Source organism: Thalassophryne amazonica, chromosome 16 (genome assembly GCF_902500255.1).
Source record: "Thalassophryne amazonica chromosome 16, fThaAma1.1, whole genome shotgun sequence".
Taxonomy (NCBI): Eukaryota; Metazoa; Chordata; class Actinopteri; order Batrachoidiformes; family Batrachoididae; genus Thalassophryne; species Thalassophryne amazonica.
The window spans coordinates 35,612,756-35,633,247 of NC_047118.1; the positions used below are offsets into that span (position 1 = coordinate 35,612,756).

Here is a 20,492-nt window from a genome sequence, read left to right on the forward strand (position 1 = left end):
TCATACTTGTATTGTCCGCTTGAATAAGAGGGATTCAATAAAATGCGGTGTTTTTATATGGTGTGTGTTTTTTTTTTTTTAATACGTCCATGTCCTTCTTGATATCAGGCATTTTCCTGCACATTTTTACAGGACAGGGATGGCAGCTCAGGTAAAGTTTCTGGCTGGCAATCAGAGCTTTTGGAAATTGCAGGTTTGAATCCCGTGGGTGGCATGTATTTTTTTTTATTTTCACAGCAGCTGTGTGATGTGGTTACACATACTGCAGCTGCTCGCACTGTGTTCCCGAGTGCATGAAACCGTCGCAGCGGCATCGTTCACACCTGGCCTTCGGCTCAATGTTTTCACGGTTTGCTCGTATGAGCTGTTCCGCTGTGATTCGCCCTGATTTGTACTTATTCGTACTATGTGTGAAGTCAATCAATCAATTCAATCAATTTTTTTATATAGCGCCAAATCACAACAAACAGTTGCCCCAAGGCGCTTTATATTGTAAGGCAAGGCCATACAATAATTATGTAAAACCCCAACGGTCAAAACGACCCCCTGTGAGCAAGCACTTGGCTACAGTGGGAAGGAAAAACTCCCTTTTAACAGGAAGAAACCTCCAGCAGAACCAGGCTCAGGGAGGGGCAGTCTTCTGCTGGGACTGGTTGGGGCTGAGGGAGAGAACCAGGAAAAAGACATGCTGTGGAGGGGAGCAGAGATCGATCACTAATGATTAAATGCAGAGTGGTGCATACAGAGCAAAAAGAAAAAGAAACAGTGCATCATGGGAACCCCCCAGCAGTCTACGTCTATAGCAGCATAACTAAGGGATGGTTCAGGGTCACCTGATCCAGCCCTAACTATAAGCTTTAGCAAAAAGGAAAGTTTTAAGCCTAATCTTAAAAGTAGAGAGGGTGTCTGTCTCCCTGATCTGAATTGGGAGCTGGTTCCACAGGAGAGGAGCCTGAAAGCTGAAGGCTCTGCCTCCCATTCTACTCTTACAAACCCTAGGAACTACAAGTAAGCCTGCAGTCTGAGAGCGAAGCGCTCTATTGGGGTAATATGGTACTACGAGGTCCCTAAGATAAGATGGGACCTGATTATTCAAAACCTTATAAGTAAGAAGAAGAATTTTAAATTCTATTCTAGAATTAACAGGAAGCCAATGAAGAGAGGCCAATATGGGTGAGATATGCTCTCTCCTTCTAGTCCCCGTCAGTACTCTAGCTGCAGCATTTTGAATTAACTGAAGGCTTTTTAGGGAACTTTTAGGACAACCTGATAATAATGAATTACAATAGTCCAGCCTAGAGGAAATAAATGCATGAATTAGTTTTTCAGCATCACTCTGAGACAAGACCTTTCTGATTTTAGAGATATTGCGTAAATGCAAAAAAGCAGTCCTACATATTTGTTTAATATGCACTTTGAATGACATATCCTGATCAAAAATGACTCCAAGATTTCTCACAGTATTACTAGAGGTCAGGGTAATGCCATCCAGAGTAAGGATCTGGTTAGACACCATGTTTCTAAGATTTGTGGGGCCAAGTACAATAACTTCAGTTTTATCTGAGTTTAAAAGCAGGAAATTAGAGGTCATCCATGTCTTTATGTCTGTAAGACAATCCTGCAGTTTAGCTAATTGGTGTGTGTCCTCTGGCTTCATGGATAGATAAAGCTGGGTATCATCTGCGTAACAATGAAAATTTAAGCAATACCGTCTAATAATACTGCCTAAGGGAAGCATGTATAAAGTGAATAAAATTGGTCCTAGCACAGAACCTTGTGGAACTCCATAATTAACTTTAGTCTGTGAAGAAGATTCCCCATTTACATGAACAAATTGTAATCTATTAGACAAATATGATTCAAACCACCGCAGCGCAGTGCCTTTAATACCTATGGCATGCTCTAATCTCTGTAATAAAATTTTATGGTCAACAGTATCAAAAGCAGCACTGAGATCTAACAGAACAAGCACAGAGATGAGTCCACTGTCCGAGGCCATAAGAAGATCATTTGTAACCTTCACTAATGCTGTTTCTGTACTATGATGAATTCTAAAACCTGACTGAAACTCTTCAAATAGACCATTCCTCTGCAGATGATCAGTTAGCTGTTTTACAACTACCCTTTCAAGAATTTTTGAGAGAAAAGGAAGGTTGGAGATTGGCCTATAATTAGCTAAGATAGCTGGGTCAAGTGATGGCTTTTTAAGTAATGGTTTAATTACTGCCACCTTAAAAGCCTGTGGTACATAGCCAACTAACAAAGATAGATTGATCATATTTAAGATCGAAGCATTAAATAATGGTAGGGCTTCCTTGAGCAGCCTGGTAGGAATGGGGTCTAATAAACATGTTGATGGTTTGGATGAAGTAACTAATGAGAATAACTCAGACAGAACAATCGGAGAGAAAGAGTCTAACCAAATACCGGCATCACTGAAAGCAGCCAAAGATAACGATACGTCTTTGGGATGGTTATGAGTAATTTTTTCTCTAATAGTTAAAATTTTGTTAGCAAAGAAAGTCATGAAGTCATTACTAGTTAAAGTTAATGGAATACTCAGCTCAATAGAGCTCTGACTCTTTGTCAGCCTGGCTACAGTGCTGAAAAGAAACCTGGGGTTGTTCTTATTTTCTTCAATTAGTGATGAGTAGAAAGATGTCCTAGCTTTACGAAGGGCTTTTTTATAGAGCAACAGACTCTTTTTCCAGGCTAAGTGAAGATCTTCTAAATTAGTGAGACGCCATTTCCTCTCCAACTTACGGGTTATCTGCTTTAAGCTACGAGTTTGTGAGTTATACCACGGAGTCAGACACTTCTGATTTAAAGCTCTCTTTTTCAGAGGAGCTACAGCATCCAAAGTTGTCTTCAATGAGGATGTAAAACTATTGACGAGATACTCTATCTCCCTTACAGAGTTTAGGTAGCTACTCTGCACTGTGTTGGTATATGGCATTAGAGAACATAAAGAAGGAATCATATCCTTAAACCTAGTTACAGCGCTTTCTGAAAGACTTCTAGTGTAATGAAACTTATTCCCCACTGCTGGGTAGTCCATCAGAGTAAATGTAAATGTTATTAAGAAATGATCAGACAGAAGGGAGTTATCAGGGAATACTGTTAAGTCTTCTATTTCCATACCATAAGTCAGAACAAGATCTAAGATATGATTAAAGTGGTGGGTGGGCTCATTTACTTTTTGAGCAAAGCCAATAGAGTCTAATAATAGATTAAATGCAGTGTTGAGGCTGTCATTCTCAGCATCTGTGTGGATGTTAAAATCGCCCACTATAATTATCTTATCTGAGCTAAGCACTAAGTCAGACAAAAGGTCTGAAAATTCACAGAGAAACTCACAGTAACGACCAGGTGGACGATAGATAATAACAAATAAAACTGGTTTTTGGGACTTCCAATTTGGATGGACAAGACTAAGAGTCAAGCTTTCAAATGAATTAAAGTTCTGTCTGGGTTTTCGATTAATTAATAAGCTGGAATGGAAGATTGCTGCTAATCCTCCACCCCGGCCCGTGCTACGAGCATTCTGACAGTTAGTGTGACTCGGGGGTGTTGACTCATTTAAACTAACATATTCATCCTGCTGTAACCAGGTTTCTGTTAGGCAGAATAAATCAATATGTTGATCAATTATTATATCATTTACCAACAGGGACTTAGAAGAGAGAGACCTAATGTTTAATAGACCACATTTAACTGTTTTAGTCTGTGGTGCAGTTGAAGGTGCTATATTATTTTTTCTTTTTGAATTTTTATGCTTAAATAGATTTTTGCTGGTTATTGGTAGTCTGGGAGCAGGCACCGTCTCTACGGGGATGGGGTAATGAGGGGATGGCAGGGGGAGAGAAGCTGCAGAGAGGTGTGTAAGACTACAACTCTGCTTCCTGGTCCCAACCCTGGATAGTCACGGTTTGGAGGATTTAAGAAAATTGGCCAGATTTCTAGAAATGAGAGCTGCTCCATCCAAAGTGGGATGGCTGCCGTCTCTCCTAACAAGACCAGGTTTTCCCCAGAAGCTTTGCCAATTATCTATGAAGCCCACCTCATTTTTTGGACACCACTCAGACAGCCAGCAATTCAAGGAGAACATGCGGCTAAACATGTCACTCCCGGTCTGATTGGGGAGGGGCCCAGAGAAAACTACAGAGTCCGACATTGTTTTTGCAAAGTTACACACCGATTCAATGTTAATTTTAGTGACCTCCGATTGGCGTAACCGGGTGTCATTACTGCCGACGTGAATTACAATCTTACCAAATTTACGCTTAGCCTTAGCCAGCAGTTTCAAATTTCCTTCAATGTCGCCTGCTCTGGCCCCCGGAAGACAATTGACTATGGTTGCTGGTGTCGCTAACTTCACATTTCTCAAAACAGAGTCGCCAATAACCAGAGTTTGATCCTCGGCGGGTGTATCGTCGAGTGGGGAAAAACGGTTAAAGATGTGAACGGGTTGGCGGTGTACACGGGGCTTCTGTTTAGGGCTACGCTTCCTCCTCACAGTCACCCAGTCGGCCTGCTTTCCCGGCTGCTCGGGATCTGCCAGGGGGGAACTAACGGCGGCTAAGCTACCTTGGTCCGCACCGACTACAGGGGCCTTGCTAGCTGTAGAATTTTCCACGGTGCGGAGCCGAGTCTCCAATTCGCCCAGCCTGGCCTCCAAAGCTACGAATAAGCTACACTTATTACAAGTACCATTACTGCTAAAGGAGGCCGAGGAATAACTAAACATTTCACACCCAGAGCAGAAAAGTGCGGGAGAGACAGGAGAAGCCGCCATGCTAAATCGGCTAAGAGCTAGTAGCTACGCTAAGCTAGCGGATTCCTAAAAACACGCAAAGCGAATAATGTGTAAATAATTTAGAGGTGATTCAGCAGAAGGAGTGCTTTAGTTAAGGCACGTAAAGATTACACTGGGAAACAAATCGTAATCTAGATAACTAGATCAATCTAACTGCGCAGATCAAACAGCTAACAGATACAGAAAAACACCGCTGTGCTCCGGAACAAGAAGTGATACAATACCGCAGTGAGAGCCGACCACCAGTAGAGTCAAGTAAAAAAGTAAAAAAAATAAAAAATAAAAAGGTAAAAAAGTAAAAAAGTCTTGAAAAAGACTATTAGTTCAAAGTCCAAAGCAGCAGGTAGCAGTCTCTGTGTAAACAGTCCCAACAGAGAGCCAAAATTCTCGATAACGATAACGATTAGTATTGATTTGGACGCGGCCACGTCCAAAGTGGCCCTAATGTTTGCAAAAACTTTCACAGCCAAACCATAGTCTTTCTGGGATAATATTCTATGGACCAAATTACAGCTTTCTGGGAATACAGCACATCAGTTTGCTGATAGGCAGCAAAATGATGGCTATAAAAAAAAATGTCATCTTCTCTGCAGTAAAACCTGGTGGAGATACAACCAGGCTGTGAAACTGCTTTGCTGCCTCTTTTACTGGAGGCACTGAATGTACCAAATAAATGATTAAATCAGAAGATTACCAAAGCATCGTAGATTGAAATGTGTTGCCCAGTGTTAGCACACTATAGGTTTGAGGTGAATGTATTGAGTCTTTCAGCAGAAGAACAACTTAAAGAACACATTCAACAGCACAAAAATGGCCATTAAGGAAAGGATGGATTCTTAAACAAGCCAGGAGTTGGTGGGTGCACAGAGATGGTACTACTCTGGGCTCCACTGCACTAAAAGGTGTATTTGAATTTTGTCCTAAGAGATGGAAACCACAGCAATGGAAGAGAGGAAAAAAGTACCAGATAAGTGCAAGAAGCTTCAAGAAACATTTTCTGATGCTGTCATTTTTGCCAAAGGTACTGCAATCACGTTAGCAATGATGCCAATAATTGTGCTTGGGGTATAAGACAATGCTTGTGCTCAGTATATAATTTGGGTTTGTATTATTCACTGTTATACAAATTGTTTTTAGTTTTTTCATTTGTTCAGTTAACTTCAATATTTTATTAAATATTCTGGATACATGGCATTTGTTTAGTTACATGAATTTATACAGCTATTCTGCCTTATGCACTTGAAATTCAAGAGAGGCAATCATTTTTTACCAGGAATATATACTCAACAAAAATATAAACGCAACACTTTTGGTTTTGCTCCCATTTTGTATGAGATGAACTCAAAGGTCTAAAACTTTTTCCACATACACAATATCACCATTTCCCTCAAATATTGTTCACAAACCAGTCGAAATCTGTGCTAGTGAGCACTTCTCCTTTGCTGAGATAATCCATCCCACCTCACAGGTGTGCCATATCAAGATGCTGATTAGACACCATGATTAGTGCACAGGTGTGCCTTAGACTGTCCACAATAAAAGGCCACTCTGAAAGGTGCAGTTTTGTTTTATTGGGGGGGGATACCAGTCAGTATCTGGTGGGACCACCATTTGCCTCATGCAGTGCAACACATCTCCTTCGCATCATCCGTGAAGAGAACACCTCTCCAACGTGCCAAACGCCAGCAAATGTGAGCATTTGCCCACTCAAGTCGGTTACGACGATGAACTGGAGTCAGGTCGAGACCCCGATGAGGACGACGAGCATGCAGATGAGCTTCCCTGAGACGGTTTCTGACAGTTTGTGCAGAAATTCTTTGGTTATGCAAACCGATTGTTTCAGCAGCTGTCCGAGTGGCTGGTCTCAGACGATCTTGGAGGTGAACATGCTGGATGTGGAGGTCCTGGGCTGGTGTGGTTACACGTGGTCTGCGGTTGTGAGGCTGGTTGGATGTACTGCCAAATTCTCTGAAACGCCTTTGGAGACGGCTTATGGTAGAGAAATGAACATTCAATACACGAGCAACAGGTCTGGTTGACATTCCTGCTGTCAGCATGCCAATTGCACGCTCCCTCAAATCTTGCGACATCTGTGGCATTGTGCTGTGTGATAAAATTGCACCTTTCAGAGTGGCCTTTTATTGGGGGCAGTCTAAGGCACACCTGTGCACTAATCATGGTGTCTAATCAGCATCTTGATATGGCACACCTGTGAGGTGGGATGGATTATCTCAGCAAAGGAGAAGTGCTCACTAGCACAGATTTAGACTGGTTTGTGAACAATATTTGAGGGAAATGGTGATATTGTGTATGTGGAAGAAGTTTTAGATCTTTGAGTTCATCTCATACAAAATGGGAGCAAAACCAAAAGTGTTGCATTTATATTTTTGTTGAGTGTATGTTGTGTTAAGTGACCATGAGTAACTTTGAAAAGTTCACAAATATGTCAATGTTTTGCTGTTGTCATAACAAATAGTAAAAATCGTGTAGCTCGTACTAAGCCTGCAACAGGTCATAACAGACTCATACTACACTGCGGGTGGAAATTTCCCAAGATGCATCACAAGTGGCTACAGGTAAATCAAAAGTAGTTGCGAATGACCAAGTACATACCACGACATCAACAAAAGTGAAAAAGGTCTCACAAAATGGCCAAGAATTGTGAACTTCGACATCGGGAAGAGCCTGAGCTTGACCAATTACCAGGATGTTTAACTTTTAGCAAGTCAGTACCCAATGTTATCACTGTGGGTTAAAATCATGCCAAACAGAGAAAGACTGGCACATACGAGGTCTGTTAGAAAAGTATCGGACCTTATTTTTTTTTTCAAAAACCTGATGGATTTGAATCAAGTGTGCTTGCATGAGCCAACCTTGAACCTTTGTGCGCATGTGTGAATTTTTTCACGCCTGTCGATTGCGTTAGTTGCTGGCAAGCAGCCTTTGTGTGAGGTCGTGTGTCGTGCTCTCGGTGGTTTTTCATTGCAAGGAAAATGACGGAACGACTGGAGCAGCGCTACTGCATCAAATTTTGCCAGAAACTGGGTGACAGCCAGGTGGAAACCATTCGGAAGATTCAGATGGCTTTTGGTGATGATGCTATGGGCATCACACAGATGCCCATAGACGGTTTAAAGGCGCCCGCACAACAGTGGAGAGCGCGCCATGCTCCGGTCAGCCATCAACATGCTGAAATGACCAGATCATTTCCAAAGTGAATGCTGTGGTGATGTGGGACCGTCGTGTGACTATCCGAGAAATTGCGGAAGAGGTGGACATCAGCACTTTTTCGGCACATTCCATTGTGACAGAAGATTTGGCCATGAAAAGAGTGGCGGTGAAATTTGTGCAGAAGCTGCTGACGGCGGAGCAAAAGCAACTTCGTGTTGAAGTCTTACAGGGCATGCTGGACTCCGAAAAATGATGCCCACCTCTTCCACAATTTCTCGGATAGTCACACGACTGAAAAGCCACAGAAAGCCGTCTGAATCTTCCGAATGGTTTCCACCTGGCTGTCGCCCAGTTTCTGGCAAAATTTGAAGCAGTAACACTGCTCCAGTCATTCCGTCATTTTCCTTGCAATGAAAAACCTCCAAGAGCACTACACACCACCTCACGACAGGCGTGAAAAAATTCACGCATGCGCACAAAGGTTCAAGGTTGGCTCATGCAAGCATGCTTGATTCAAATCCATCAGGTTTAAAAAAAAAAAAAAAAGGTTGGATACTTTTCTAACAGACCTCGTACATGCACACACAGCCCACCTGTGGGGTGGGTTTTTGCTAGCTGTTGAACTGGACAGTGAAGTGTAGACAGTATGGAAGTCAGTACCTTCGTTGCTCCATTGGCATAGATGGGAATCATGTTTTCTGCTCCTTGCTTGACCTTCAGCTCAATATTGAGCTGGCGTTCCAAAGCTGCGATGCGATGCTGATTGGCTGATGTCTGACTGACTGACCCTGTAGATCTGGGGGCATCTTGGAAAGAACAGAGGTTGGCAGGTTAAAGGTCAAAGTAATGCATAACAGTGTCTTTACATGTTAATAAGCAAGTAAGGCTGACCTCTGCTAACACCTAAAGTTAAACCTATATGAGAAATTTCCACCTTTTAGTCCATTATGTACACCAATGCTAATGATTTTCCTAACATACAGTTACAGTAGTTTTATGCCTTTCAGGGTCCTACAAGATTTATGTCATTACAACATGAAAATTAGTTTCTAAAGAAATTATCATTACAATCACCTTTGTTGTCAATATCATGGAAATGTGGGGCAATTCAGCTGCAAAAAAAAAAAAAAAAACAGCTGCATTTTGCCACACTGGTGCATTGAGAAACTTCAACATCAAAGAACTGACAGTTGACTGTTGAATGCATTTGCAATTCAAATCAAACTTTAATATTGTAAAGAGCGTGAAATGTCAGATTTTTTTTTCAGAGATTTTTTTCACTTAAAAGAGGAAGTAATTGTGCAAAACTAAATACACTAATGAAATGTAATCTGTCATCTTCAAAATTGCCACAAATAATGTAAACCCAAAACCTTTATTGTGATACATCACAATAAACTTTATATAAATCAGTTTCTATCATGTGGTATTACAGTTGTGCATCTGATGATAAAATAATGAATCTTATAATTGCCACATCACACAGGAGTACCTACACACAAGCTCCTGACTCCTGATCTTATAATTGCCACATCACACAGGAGTACCTACACACAAGCTCCTGACTCCTGAAGCACTTCCCCCTGGCAGATACTGTACCTTTGTCGTCCTCATGACCCTTGACCACAATGTGTGCGTCCAGCTCCTGCAGCTGAGCTTGGAGTGACTCCACCTTGCGCTTAGAGCTGCGGAGTTGTGAGTCCACCTGCTGAGCATTCCTCTTGTCGGTGGTGGCTCTACGCAGGTTCTCTGCTCCCTCCTTGATCTTTAGTTCTTTGCGAATTTCTCTGCGGATCCTCTCTCGATGCTCATCCAGGCGCTGCTGCACGCTGCAGTCTGAAAAGTCAGAGTTTTGGTCCAAACCAAGCTGCTGGAGCACCGACAGCCCGCCTGGATCACTCTGAAAGAAACATAAAGGAGATGATGATGAGATGTAGTGCTGAAACAACTAGTCCACAATCGACTGACTGATACCCAGAAAAATACATTTCTCCTGTATTACTAATCAATTCATTATGTCACTTTTCAAGAATGACACCAATGTGGTTTCAGCCTGTGGTGGACACAGGTCAGCTAATCAGCTACAACTAACTGGCAAAGTTAACTGAGAGAGGAGATGGTTTAGTGGTTAAAGTGGTGGGATTGAGTCCAGAGGATCTTTGGTTCAAACTATCAGAACTGAAAATCACTAAAGATCCTGTGGAAGGTCCTTAATCCCCAAGTTGCTGCTGGTGTACAGTTGAGCGCTTTGCATGGCAGCACACTGACACTAGTCTGACTGTGAAGGGCTTTGAGCTTCTGATTCAGATGGAAAAGTGTGATAAAAATGCAGTCCATTAGATTTAACTTACCTTTCACTTTAAAAACCATTAGCGGACAAATTAACTTCCAATGAATTTAGTTCTTGGCCCTCTGACAGACTGGCATCCTGCCCTGGGTGTACCCCGCCTCACGCTCTGTGACTGCTGGGATAGGCTCCAGCCCCTGCGACCCTTAAGTGGACGAAGCGGTTGAAGATGAGTGTGTGAGTGTGTGTCAATTTAGTTCTGCTAACGTAAAGTCAGCTAAAAGTGCCAGAGTGACCACTTGGCCATTGTGGTCAAATGGTAAGTGCACTTGCTTCCAAAAAATAGAAGGTTCCCAGTTTAAGACTTGGTTTACAGCCAAGCATGTCTGTAAACCTGTTAATTCCTGTTGGAGCTCATACATGAATCCAATAGTCAATATTAGCACATCGTGCAAAGGCAACAAGCATCACCTCAAGGAGATACAATCCGATACAAGAAAACTTAGAGGTTAGCAGTAACTGGTACTTTTGGCTAAGCTTTTTAGTGATTTATTCAGTATCACAGTCACCTTTTCAGTTAGTGGATTAGTGGCTTTCAAAGCTAACTGTGAAGTCAAGTGTGTGCGTCACTGGTTCCAGCTAACCCAAAGTGAGATTTTATTTATTTTTTTCTACGTCCCTTTGGCTCAGTGGTGGGCACAGTTCTGCAAATCCGCTAATTGTCAAAGCTAACTTTTTGTTAGCGGATTAGCTTTTCAGATAACTTCAAAAACCATCAGCAGATAGCTTCCGATAAATTTAGTTCCGGTAACTTTTAGATCGCTAATGTTTTTTTTTTTTTACATAGTAACGGTGAAAAACATTTATAAACCCTGTTGGCTCTTGTCTGCTATGTATTTTGCAGCAGTGTGGCACTTAAGAGGAGCTGAGCTCAACTCTACCCCAGCAGAAGGGGCCTGGCCACCAGGCTGCTACCAAAAAAAAAAAAAAAAAGTCATTACCCTTTACAGCATACAGTGTTCCAGCTGTGAGGCCGAAGTCCTCAAAAGGAAAGCAGGTTTGACTTATGGTTTTGATTTATAGACCAAATTAATCAGGATAGTTTAGCGACATTAATGTAAACGCTGTCATTTGTACAAAGTGAACATATAACACATATATTTTAATTTTAAAATTATGCACTAATTCTGAAGTTTTGAACATATTAACACACACAGATGCCAAACTTCATTATGGGTAAACTGAGCCTGCAATCACAGATTGGTTGATTCATTTAACATGTGTGTTGGTTTTTACAAATAAATGTGTATTTGTAAAATATGTCATTTTGTTCATTTGTTAAAAAAGGCATTTGCAAAACTGAAAATTCTGTTTAAGTTTTAATTTAGCCAGGCAGCAACAACCATGTGATATAACTAGGCGTCATTCACACTGTCATCCAGTAGATGGCAGTGTTCTATGCATTTTGACCCATCTACTGGATGGTATATTACTGGCATATTATGTTACTATGCTTTTTACTTTTTTACTCTTTTACTATGTTTTGTAATCTTTTAATTCATTTTATTTTGTTTTCTGAATTGTTTTGTGTGAAGCACCTTAAGGCGACTCTGTTGTGATTTGGCGCTATATAAAGTGAATAAACTGAGTTGAAATTGAGGCTCAGTTTACCCAAAATGCAGTTTGGCATCTGTGTGTGTTAATATATTCAAAACCTCAGATTTAGTACATTATTTTAAAATTAACAGATATGTGTTATATTTTCACTTTGTACAAATGACAGACTTGACATTAATGTAATTAAACTATCTGGATTAATTTGGTTTATAAATCAAAACCATAAGTCAAAACTGGTTTCCTTTGCAAGACGTCTGCCTCATGGCTGGATCACTGTATGCTGTTACAGTAAATGATGCTTCCCTTACAGCAGTGAGCACGGTGCACAAAGACAGAAGCACTGGCTCATTGGTTTTGTTTGGGTTTGTGATCACCTTTGATTCTATCAGAAGCGCTGGTGGTGTTTAAACTCAAAATCGGCTTGTCGGTAGCTGACAGCGTACTGAAGTACTGAGTGTACTGAAATAATAGTGAAAGTTATCGGTTAGCTGTAGCTCCCGGTAAATTATTTGGTGGTTATAAAAGATAACTTTTCAGTTAGCCGACTAGTGGTTATCGAAGCTAACGTTTTGCTTAGCTGTGCCCACCACTGCTTTGACGTCCTCCTTGTTTCACTTGGGGTCGTCACAGCAGATCAGATTCAAGGTAGATCTGCATGTTGATTCGGCACATGTTTTATGTCAGATGCCCTTCCTGATACAACTGCACGTTACATGGAGAATGGGCAGACGTAAACTTGAACAAGGAACCTTCCACACTAGAAACAAGCGCACTTAACCACTTGGCCACCACTCCTGCTTCATTCATCTCTTTTGTAATATGTGAAATTTTGCATGGATGCACAATAATACAGGCAGCACAAAGTCAAGTTGGTGGAAGAAAAAGTCCTACATAAGCACTGAGGCCCAATGATACTGGTGCTTATTGCAAGGTTCCACAGTGTGAAGTGGATGAGAGCCTACAACTCCCTCTGGAAGCCAGTCCGACACAGGTTACTTCCCAAGACAAGGCCGGTGAATATTAACAACTGGGTGGACTGGGACAATGCAGATGATGTGTCTTGTCCAAGGACACAGACAGGTAGCGTGACTGGAAATCTATCCTAGATCTATATATTGGCAGCCTAACTCCTTATCCCTCTGAGCTACCTGCTCTGTAATACTTAATGATTGGTGTCTCGTATAATTACTCAAAATCACAAAGAGAAGTTATTATTTTATGAATACTGCAAAAATTACAGAATGCTACAAATCTTTTTACATCAGAGACAAGTTGACAATGAGACAAATGTTTGACATACACAAAATACCAGATTCATGAAATGAAAGCAAAAGTGTGTATCATACTGTATGTGAAGAACATAAGTTTAGTTGAAAAAGAAACTGTGAAATCTCCTTGTTCAAATTGGTAAAATCAGGTTAACAGACAAACTGGTAACAGTCACAGCCACCGCAGTTCAAAGTAAAGCCGATCGTGTGGGTGTAATGAAGGGAAAAAACAAAACAGAAATTCTGAGTAAATCGTTAATGCCTCAAACCTGCAAGTCTGACACAGCGAAGCAGTGTGAATACCAAGGCAGCGCTAAAGTATGAAATGGCCCGAGTGCTCACATCAGCTCTCCTACTGATCAACACTAACCAGATTACAGCAGATTAGAACAGCAATAATAGAGACTAAAATCAAACAGAGTCTGGTCTGCTTCAGGATGCACTGTAAACATACATATACAGTAGTGTTCAGAATAATAGTAGTGCTATGTGACTAAAAAGATTAATCCAGGTTTTGAGTATATTTCTTATTGTTACATGGGAAATACGGTACCAGTAGATTCAGTAGATTCTCACAAATCCAACAAGACCAAGCATTCATGATATGCACACTCTTAAGGCTATGAAATTGGGCTATTAGTACAAAAAAAGTAGAAAAGGGGGTGTTCACAACAATAGTAGTGTGGCATTCGGTCAGTGAGTTCGTCAGTGTTGTGGAACAAACAGGTGTGCCAGCACCTGTTGAACATGCTTTTCTCTTTGAAAGCCTGAGGAAAATGTTGGATTTGTGAGAATCTACTGAATCTACTGGTACCTTGTTTCCCGTGTAACAATAAGAAATATACTCAAAACCTGGATTAGTCTTTTTAGTCACATAGCACTACTATTATTCTGAACACTACTGTATACCCAGAGTGTGCAGAAAAATGTAGAGTTTGAGTGTTGATATAAAACTGTGCACAAAACGCAGATAGAGGCATAAAACACACAACAAAATTCAACTTGAAGTAAATTGTTCGATACTCAACAAAAATATAAATGCAGACTTAAGCTATAAGTAAACAAGGTTTATTTTGTCAAATTATGTTCACAAATTTGTAGAAATCCATGTTTATGAGCACTTCAGATTTACTTAACGAAGGTGTGGCATATCAAGATGATGACTAAATAGTCACTCAAAAACATGCAGTTGATCTTGAAAAAAATATGTTTATTACGTGAAGAAGCTGAGTGTGGCAGCCCTGAGTGACGTGGTGACATGGTTTGCAGATATGAGCAACACTGGAGGCAGTTTATGGTAGAGAAATGAACATTCAGTTCACAGACAACGGCTTTGGTGTATATACCTGCAGTCAGCATGTAAACTGTATGCTTGCTCAAAACTAATCACACTGTTTAAACAGCATCTTGATATACCACACCAACCATACCTAAATATGTGAAGTTATCAACCACTTTAAAGGACAAAACCTGTGAGTCAGGATTACTGGCATCTTTTTCATCAAGTAATAAGATGGAGGATTTGCTCTTATTAATGGTATAACCTGAAGCCAAACTAAAGGCTCTTATCAATTTTAGGATTGTTGGAATTGTTCTACTAATGTTTGAAATAAAAAGGATAATGTCATCTGCATATAATGCTATTTTATGTTCAGTTTGGTGTACAGGTATTCCACATATGTCAGGATGTTTTCTAATGGCAATGGCTAAAGGTTCTATTGCCAATGTGAAAAAGAGAGGTGACAGAGGTGGCAGCCCTGTCTACATCCCCTCTTTATTTCAATTGGCTGTGAAATATTTTTATTTGTTAGTATTTCTGCAGTAGAATTTAAATACAGCAATCGAACCCATTTTAGAAAATTATTTCCATAGCCGAATCGTCCCAAAACACTAAACAGATAAGGCCACTCAGCCTTATCAAAGGCCTTTTCGGCATCTAAAGATAAAAGGGCCTTATCTACAGTACTGTCCAGCAGGGGTGGTGGCCAAGTGGTTAATGCCCTTGGTTTCAGTTCGGAAGGTTCTGGGTTCAAATCCCACCCCTGCCACATTTCTCCATGTAATGTGGAGTTGCGTCAGGAAGGGCATCCGGCGTAAAACCTGTGCCAAATCAACATGCAGATCCACCTTGGATTTGCTGTGGCGACCCCGAGTACAAACAAGGGAGCAGCCGAAGGGACTTACTATCTACAGTACTGTCCAAACCTTGAATAATATTAAGAACCCTCCTAACATTATGAAACCCCTGTCGTCCCAAGAGAAATCCATTTTGATCCCTATGTATAACATAAGGTAATGTTTCTTGGAGTCGCATTGCTAGAATTTTACATAAAATTTTTAAATCTGCATTTAGGAGACTTATTGGTCTCATATTTCCACAACAACTGTTTGGTTTACCAGGTTTGGGTAGTAAGGTTATTAGTGCTGCTGTCATTCATTTTGGTAGACTTCCGTATTGGAATGCTTCCAAAAACATATCCAGCAGAGGTTTGAGTAATTTTGACTTGAATTTTTTATAAAAGTCTATTGGAACTCCATCAGGCCCAGGAGTTTTTCCTGCCCTCATACCATCAATGGCCTTACTAATTTCTTTTTCATCCAAACTGGCTTCGAGCCTTTCAATTAAATCCTTTGGGATTTGAGGAATTTCCAAAGTGTCTAAAAACACATTTTTATAATTAGAGCTTTTCTCTGAAGTATATAATTTTTTATAGAATTCTCTGAACTCTTGGTTTATTTCTATAGGACCAATCAAAGTTACGCCGTTATTCTTAATAATAGAAGTGATTGCTTTCCTTGTCTCTAATTGTTTGATTTGCCATGCCAACAATGACTCTGTTTTTTTCCCCCTGTTCATAAAATGTCTGATTAAGCCTGATAATATCAGAAGCTGCTCTATCAGCAGATAGTTTTTTATATTCTGCTTTTAGTGTTAGTAGTTCTTTTTCAGCATTAGTGTTATTATTATTTATTAATTAGTTTTCAAGTATTTTTATTTTGGTCTCAAGAATCAATCTCTTTTCCCGAAATTCTTTAGATTTAGACGAGGTGTAACTAATTATATGACCTCTCAACACGGCTTTAAATGCCTCCCACTTTATTACAGCATTTGTTTCAGATGTGTTATCTTCAAAGTAGTTTTCGATTATCTTGTCAATATACTGGAGAAAATCATCATCCAACAACAATTTTTGTCTTAGACTCCATCTTGGTGGATCTTTAACAAGAGAATCATCTATTAAAATAACTCCACATGGTCCATAATCTGACAATAATATACTGTCGTAGAAGCAATCCTCAATTTTTGACAGTAGGGAAGCTGAAATTAAAAAGTAATCAATACGAGAAAAGGTTCAGTGTGTCCCAGAATAGCAAGAAAAGACTATCATTGGGTTTTAAATGCCTCCATATGTCAATTAAATTTAGCTCATTCATAACATTTTTGATAGTTATGTTATGTGTCGGACGCAGCTCGGAGAACCGACCAGCGTTTGAAGGACCCAGTATGAAATAAGCAGAGCACGGTACAAAGGCTAACTGAATTTAATACATAACAGTGATGTGATACAAAACAACAAAAGAGTGTGCGGTCTGGCGTGGTGGTGATACAGTGCGCTCCCAGCAGCGCTAACGGTCCGGAGCCAGAAGCCGTTCGGACCCAAGGACCCCGCCGACACCCCCCAGGTGGCCGCAACAAACCGAGTCTGTGAAAGAAGGAACCATTATGTGAGTCCACACTCTACACACAGAGAGACCACTCAAAGGTGTACATAAACAGCAAACACTTCCTGGCTTAATTACTAATCAGCTTCCCAACCTGCAGGCATGGAACATCCAGTTCACAAAACTCCACTGCAGTGGAAGCCGATACATGACTAACGTACAGCTCAATATAATAAGGTGTGAGGGACACCACATTTACTGACTGTATAAACGTTAGTCACAAAATCTAACGTACCTCAGGAAGTGTGCTGATGAGCGTGAGACCTCACCCCCTCCTCTTTCACAGACCGTGCATCAAACCCTGGACGTTCTCTGCATCCACTGATGATGAGATGGCTCCCGATACGACGATCTCACCCGTCTGGTCACAAGGTCGAGTCTCTGGCAAATACACACTGTATACTCCAGTCTTAAATGCCACCATGTTCCAATCCATATAGATGCACCACAGCTGTGAGTCCTGACGAGCCGCAGGTGATCAGGGTGAGGTCCTGATAACCTCAGCAACACAGCCACTCAGTCCCAAATGCAAGCCACCTGGAAGGAAAAACAGAAGACAGAAACAAAAAGGCAGCCAGGCCCCCCAGCCATACAACAAGTTATCCTACTTTTACTATGGGTGTTATCTACACCAGTAGATCGGCCCTTAATTGGTTCCACGGTGCAATTACAATCGCCTGCAATTATATATGCCCCTGGAAGATTAGAAAGAGTCAAAAAAAGATCAGTAAAAATTTTTTGATCATCTGTATTTGGACCATATATATTCACCAAATTTAAATTAGTTTTAAGGAGTGCACCTTGGACAGTTAAATACCTTCCAAATTTATCTTCAATTACGCCAGATACTTGAAATGGAACTGAGTTATGGATGAGAGTCATGACTCCCCTAGCTTGTGAGTTAAAAGATGCTGCATATACCTCCCCCTGCCATCTCCTTCTTATTTTGAGGAGATCCTCCTTAATAGTATGAGTCTCCTGTAAAAATATAATTTTTGCACAAGAATCTTTTAGCTGGTTCATTATTTGTTTCAACTTTATTTTCTGTAAACCTCTACAATTCCAGGATATACATTTTAGTTTTAATTTTTGTGACATTCAAACATAAACATTTTAATTTTGATGGCTGACTGTATGAAAAGGTTGACTGCTAAACTAAAAAAAAAAAATACAATGAACACCCTGAACTCTAATAGTAAGAACGAACCCCATCCCCATGTCAAGTGGTTCTTCCCCCTGCTTATGTAACTCCCTTGTCTTTGGGACAGATCTTAAACTTGATCAATCCCCTTGACTTTGTGGCATTAATCACAATTCTGAAGTAAAAATACATAAAAATACCAAAGAAAAAAAACGAGCTCCTCTGCTCTTTCTAACATAAATATTGAATCTCTGCTTTTGTAGAAAACTGGCCTCATAAAATTAAATCTGAGTATTAGAGAAAGTTAACCATATTCAATGCAAAATAAAATAATAACACATTAATGTGCAATCTTGCCTTACCAAAATCCAAATATAACATTTATGAATTAGTCAGTTAGGCATAAACCGTCATAAAAAAAATGAATAAACAAATAAAACAGAAGTTTGAACAGTACTTTGCAAAACATGTAGCACATTGTACCCTAACTCATCTAGTGAGAGCTTTCTCCCTCAATGCTATGAATGAACTCTTCTACCTGTGACGCATTGTCAAACGTGAAAGTACGTTCTTTGTGTGTTACCAGCAATTTAGCGGGCAGTCTTATTCCATGTCTCAGTCCCATCTGCCGTAGCTGTTGACGCACCGAATCAAACTGCCTCCGTTTGTGCACCTCCGTGGCAAAATCATTGTAGAGCTGCACTTTGACATTCTTGTACAAAAAGTCAGTTTTCTTTCTTGCGGCGTTCATCACAGCAACCTTTTGTTTATAGATCAGAAACTTCATTATTAGCGGTCTTGGCGGGTCCTCCGTCCCTCGCTTTGGTCTGATGCGGTGTGCTCTCTCCAGTACCAAGGGCTCTTGTAGCGGTACCATATCCAGCGCCTCCGGTAGCCAGTTCTCGAGAAATGCACACGGATCCAGCCCCTCAGCCCCCTCTGGCAAAGAAACCAGGCGTGCATTGCAAAGGCGTGATCTTGTCTTCTTGTCAATCACCTTTTCTTCCAGGACTTGGTTTCTCTTTTCCAGCTTCTCCACCTTGCCTTTGAGTGTGCTGCACTCATCCTCCACAGTGGCAACGCGCACCTCCGCCTCACTGATCCTCTTGGTGCAGTCACCCAGTTGTTTCGTGGTGTCCTCTGCCGCTTTAAAGATACCATTCAGTTTGTCGTTAAACTCAGATTTTAGGTCTCCCACAGCTTTCAGGATTTCATTCTTAATGAGTTTGAGTTCACTGTCACGAACCGCAGTGGCTTCAGCATTGGATTCGGGCATAGCGCTAGCCTCTTCGGAGGCATTAGCTTGTTCCTCCAATTGGCTAGTAGCATCCTTGCTAGTTTTCGACTCCGGAGGTTTCCCAAAGTCCGAAAGCTTTGACTGTGTTACAGTTTTCCCCTTCTCTTTTGTAATCTTTGGGTTGGTCGGCATTATCTCTTCATATAACTGTGCACAGTTATGTTAGCAAATCAATTTGCAGCAGGATTTCATACAAAATGATCAGAGCAAAGTCACGCATGTCTGTTTAGTTCACGGCCATTACCGGAAGTCCCATTGAGACTGATTCTTGATGCCCAGAGTGAGGATGAAAATAGCTCATGATTGTCACAAAGGATGACTGATCGGTTCATTGCAATTTGTGTTAAAGTATCGGCATAGTTGCTAGTCACTGGTTATTCTTGTTAGGTTCTTTTATCACGGTGAGTGATCTTCAAAGAACTGGACAGGAAACGGACTTCACAGTTTAGATGTTGTATTGTAAAGAGTTGTTACACTGATACAGGAATCTTGAACCGGTCTCATGAAAACACTTGGAACAAAAAACCCATATTTTTCTCCTTCACTACCTTTTGTTCCTTCAGCCTAAGACACTCTCATATGGGCAGTCCTTAACCTGGCTTGAATCAGTGTCTATGTGAGATGGCTTCAAAGTGTAGTAAAAATAGGCGGCCGTCTGTTCGCGGTGCGTTCATGGTTGTTATGTAAAAATTTTATAGTGTGTCTTTATGTTTGTAGTGTAGTGTCACGCAATAAAACAGAGTGTTCCATCATGCTGATTGTTTCTGTAAAGGCTCTCAGTTGTCCAGGTGGTTTCCATAGTAGAGAAGCTTGAATCTTCGACTGGACTGGGTTGCTTGACACAAGGCTGTTTCGCTTCAAATTGCAGAAGCTTCCTCAGCTAAAATTCTTGCTCAGGAGAGTTGTCAGTCCCATCGTTAGGACGGACAGCTGCCCTGTCATTAGGAGGGTGCTAACTAGAGCACAACAGGTGCTAATTAGAGTAATTGTTAGTCACTAGCCAATAGCAGTCTGCCTCTTGGTATGGGTCTGGTTAGGGTTAAAACTCCAGCTTTTGCTGGCTTCTGTTATTCTTCTCTACAAGAGTCAAGACAGAAGTCAGACTACCAAAGCAAGAATTTTAGCTGAGGAAGCTTCTGCGATTAGAAGCGAAACGTCCTCGCGTCAAGCAA

General features: G+C 40.9%; 1 protein-coding gene across 2 annotated transcripts in view; it reads right to left on the minus strand.

The window, feature by feature from the left end:
• pkn1b (protein kinase N1b) overlaps positions 1-20,492 on the minus strand; it is a 96,095-nt gene that overhangs the window by 61,427 nt on the left and 14,176 nt on the right. For both annotated transcript variants that reach the window (XM_034189772.1, XM_034189771.1), the window contains exons 2-3: positions 9,587-9,887; positions 8,648-8,793 (exon numbers count right to left, since the gene is read on the minus strand). In XM_034189772.1, coding sequence (XP_034045663.1) covers positions 8,648-8,793; positions 9,587-9,887 — 447 coding nt within the window. The remainder of the gene's footprint in view (positions 1-8,647; positions 8,794-9,586; positions 9,888-20,492) is intronic.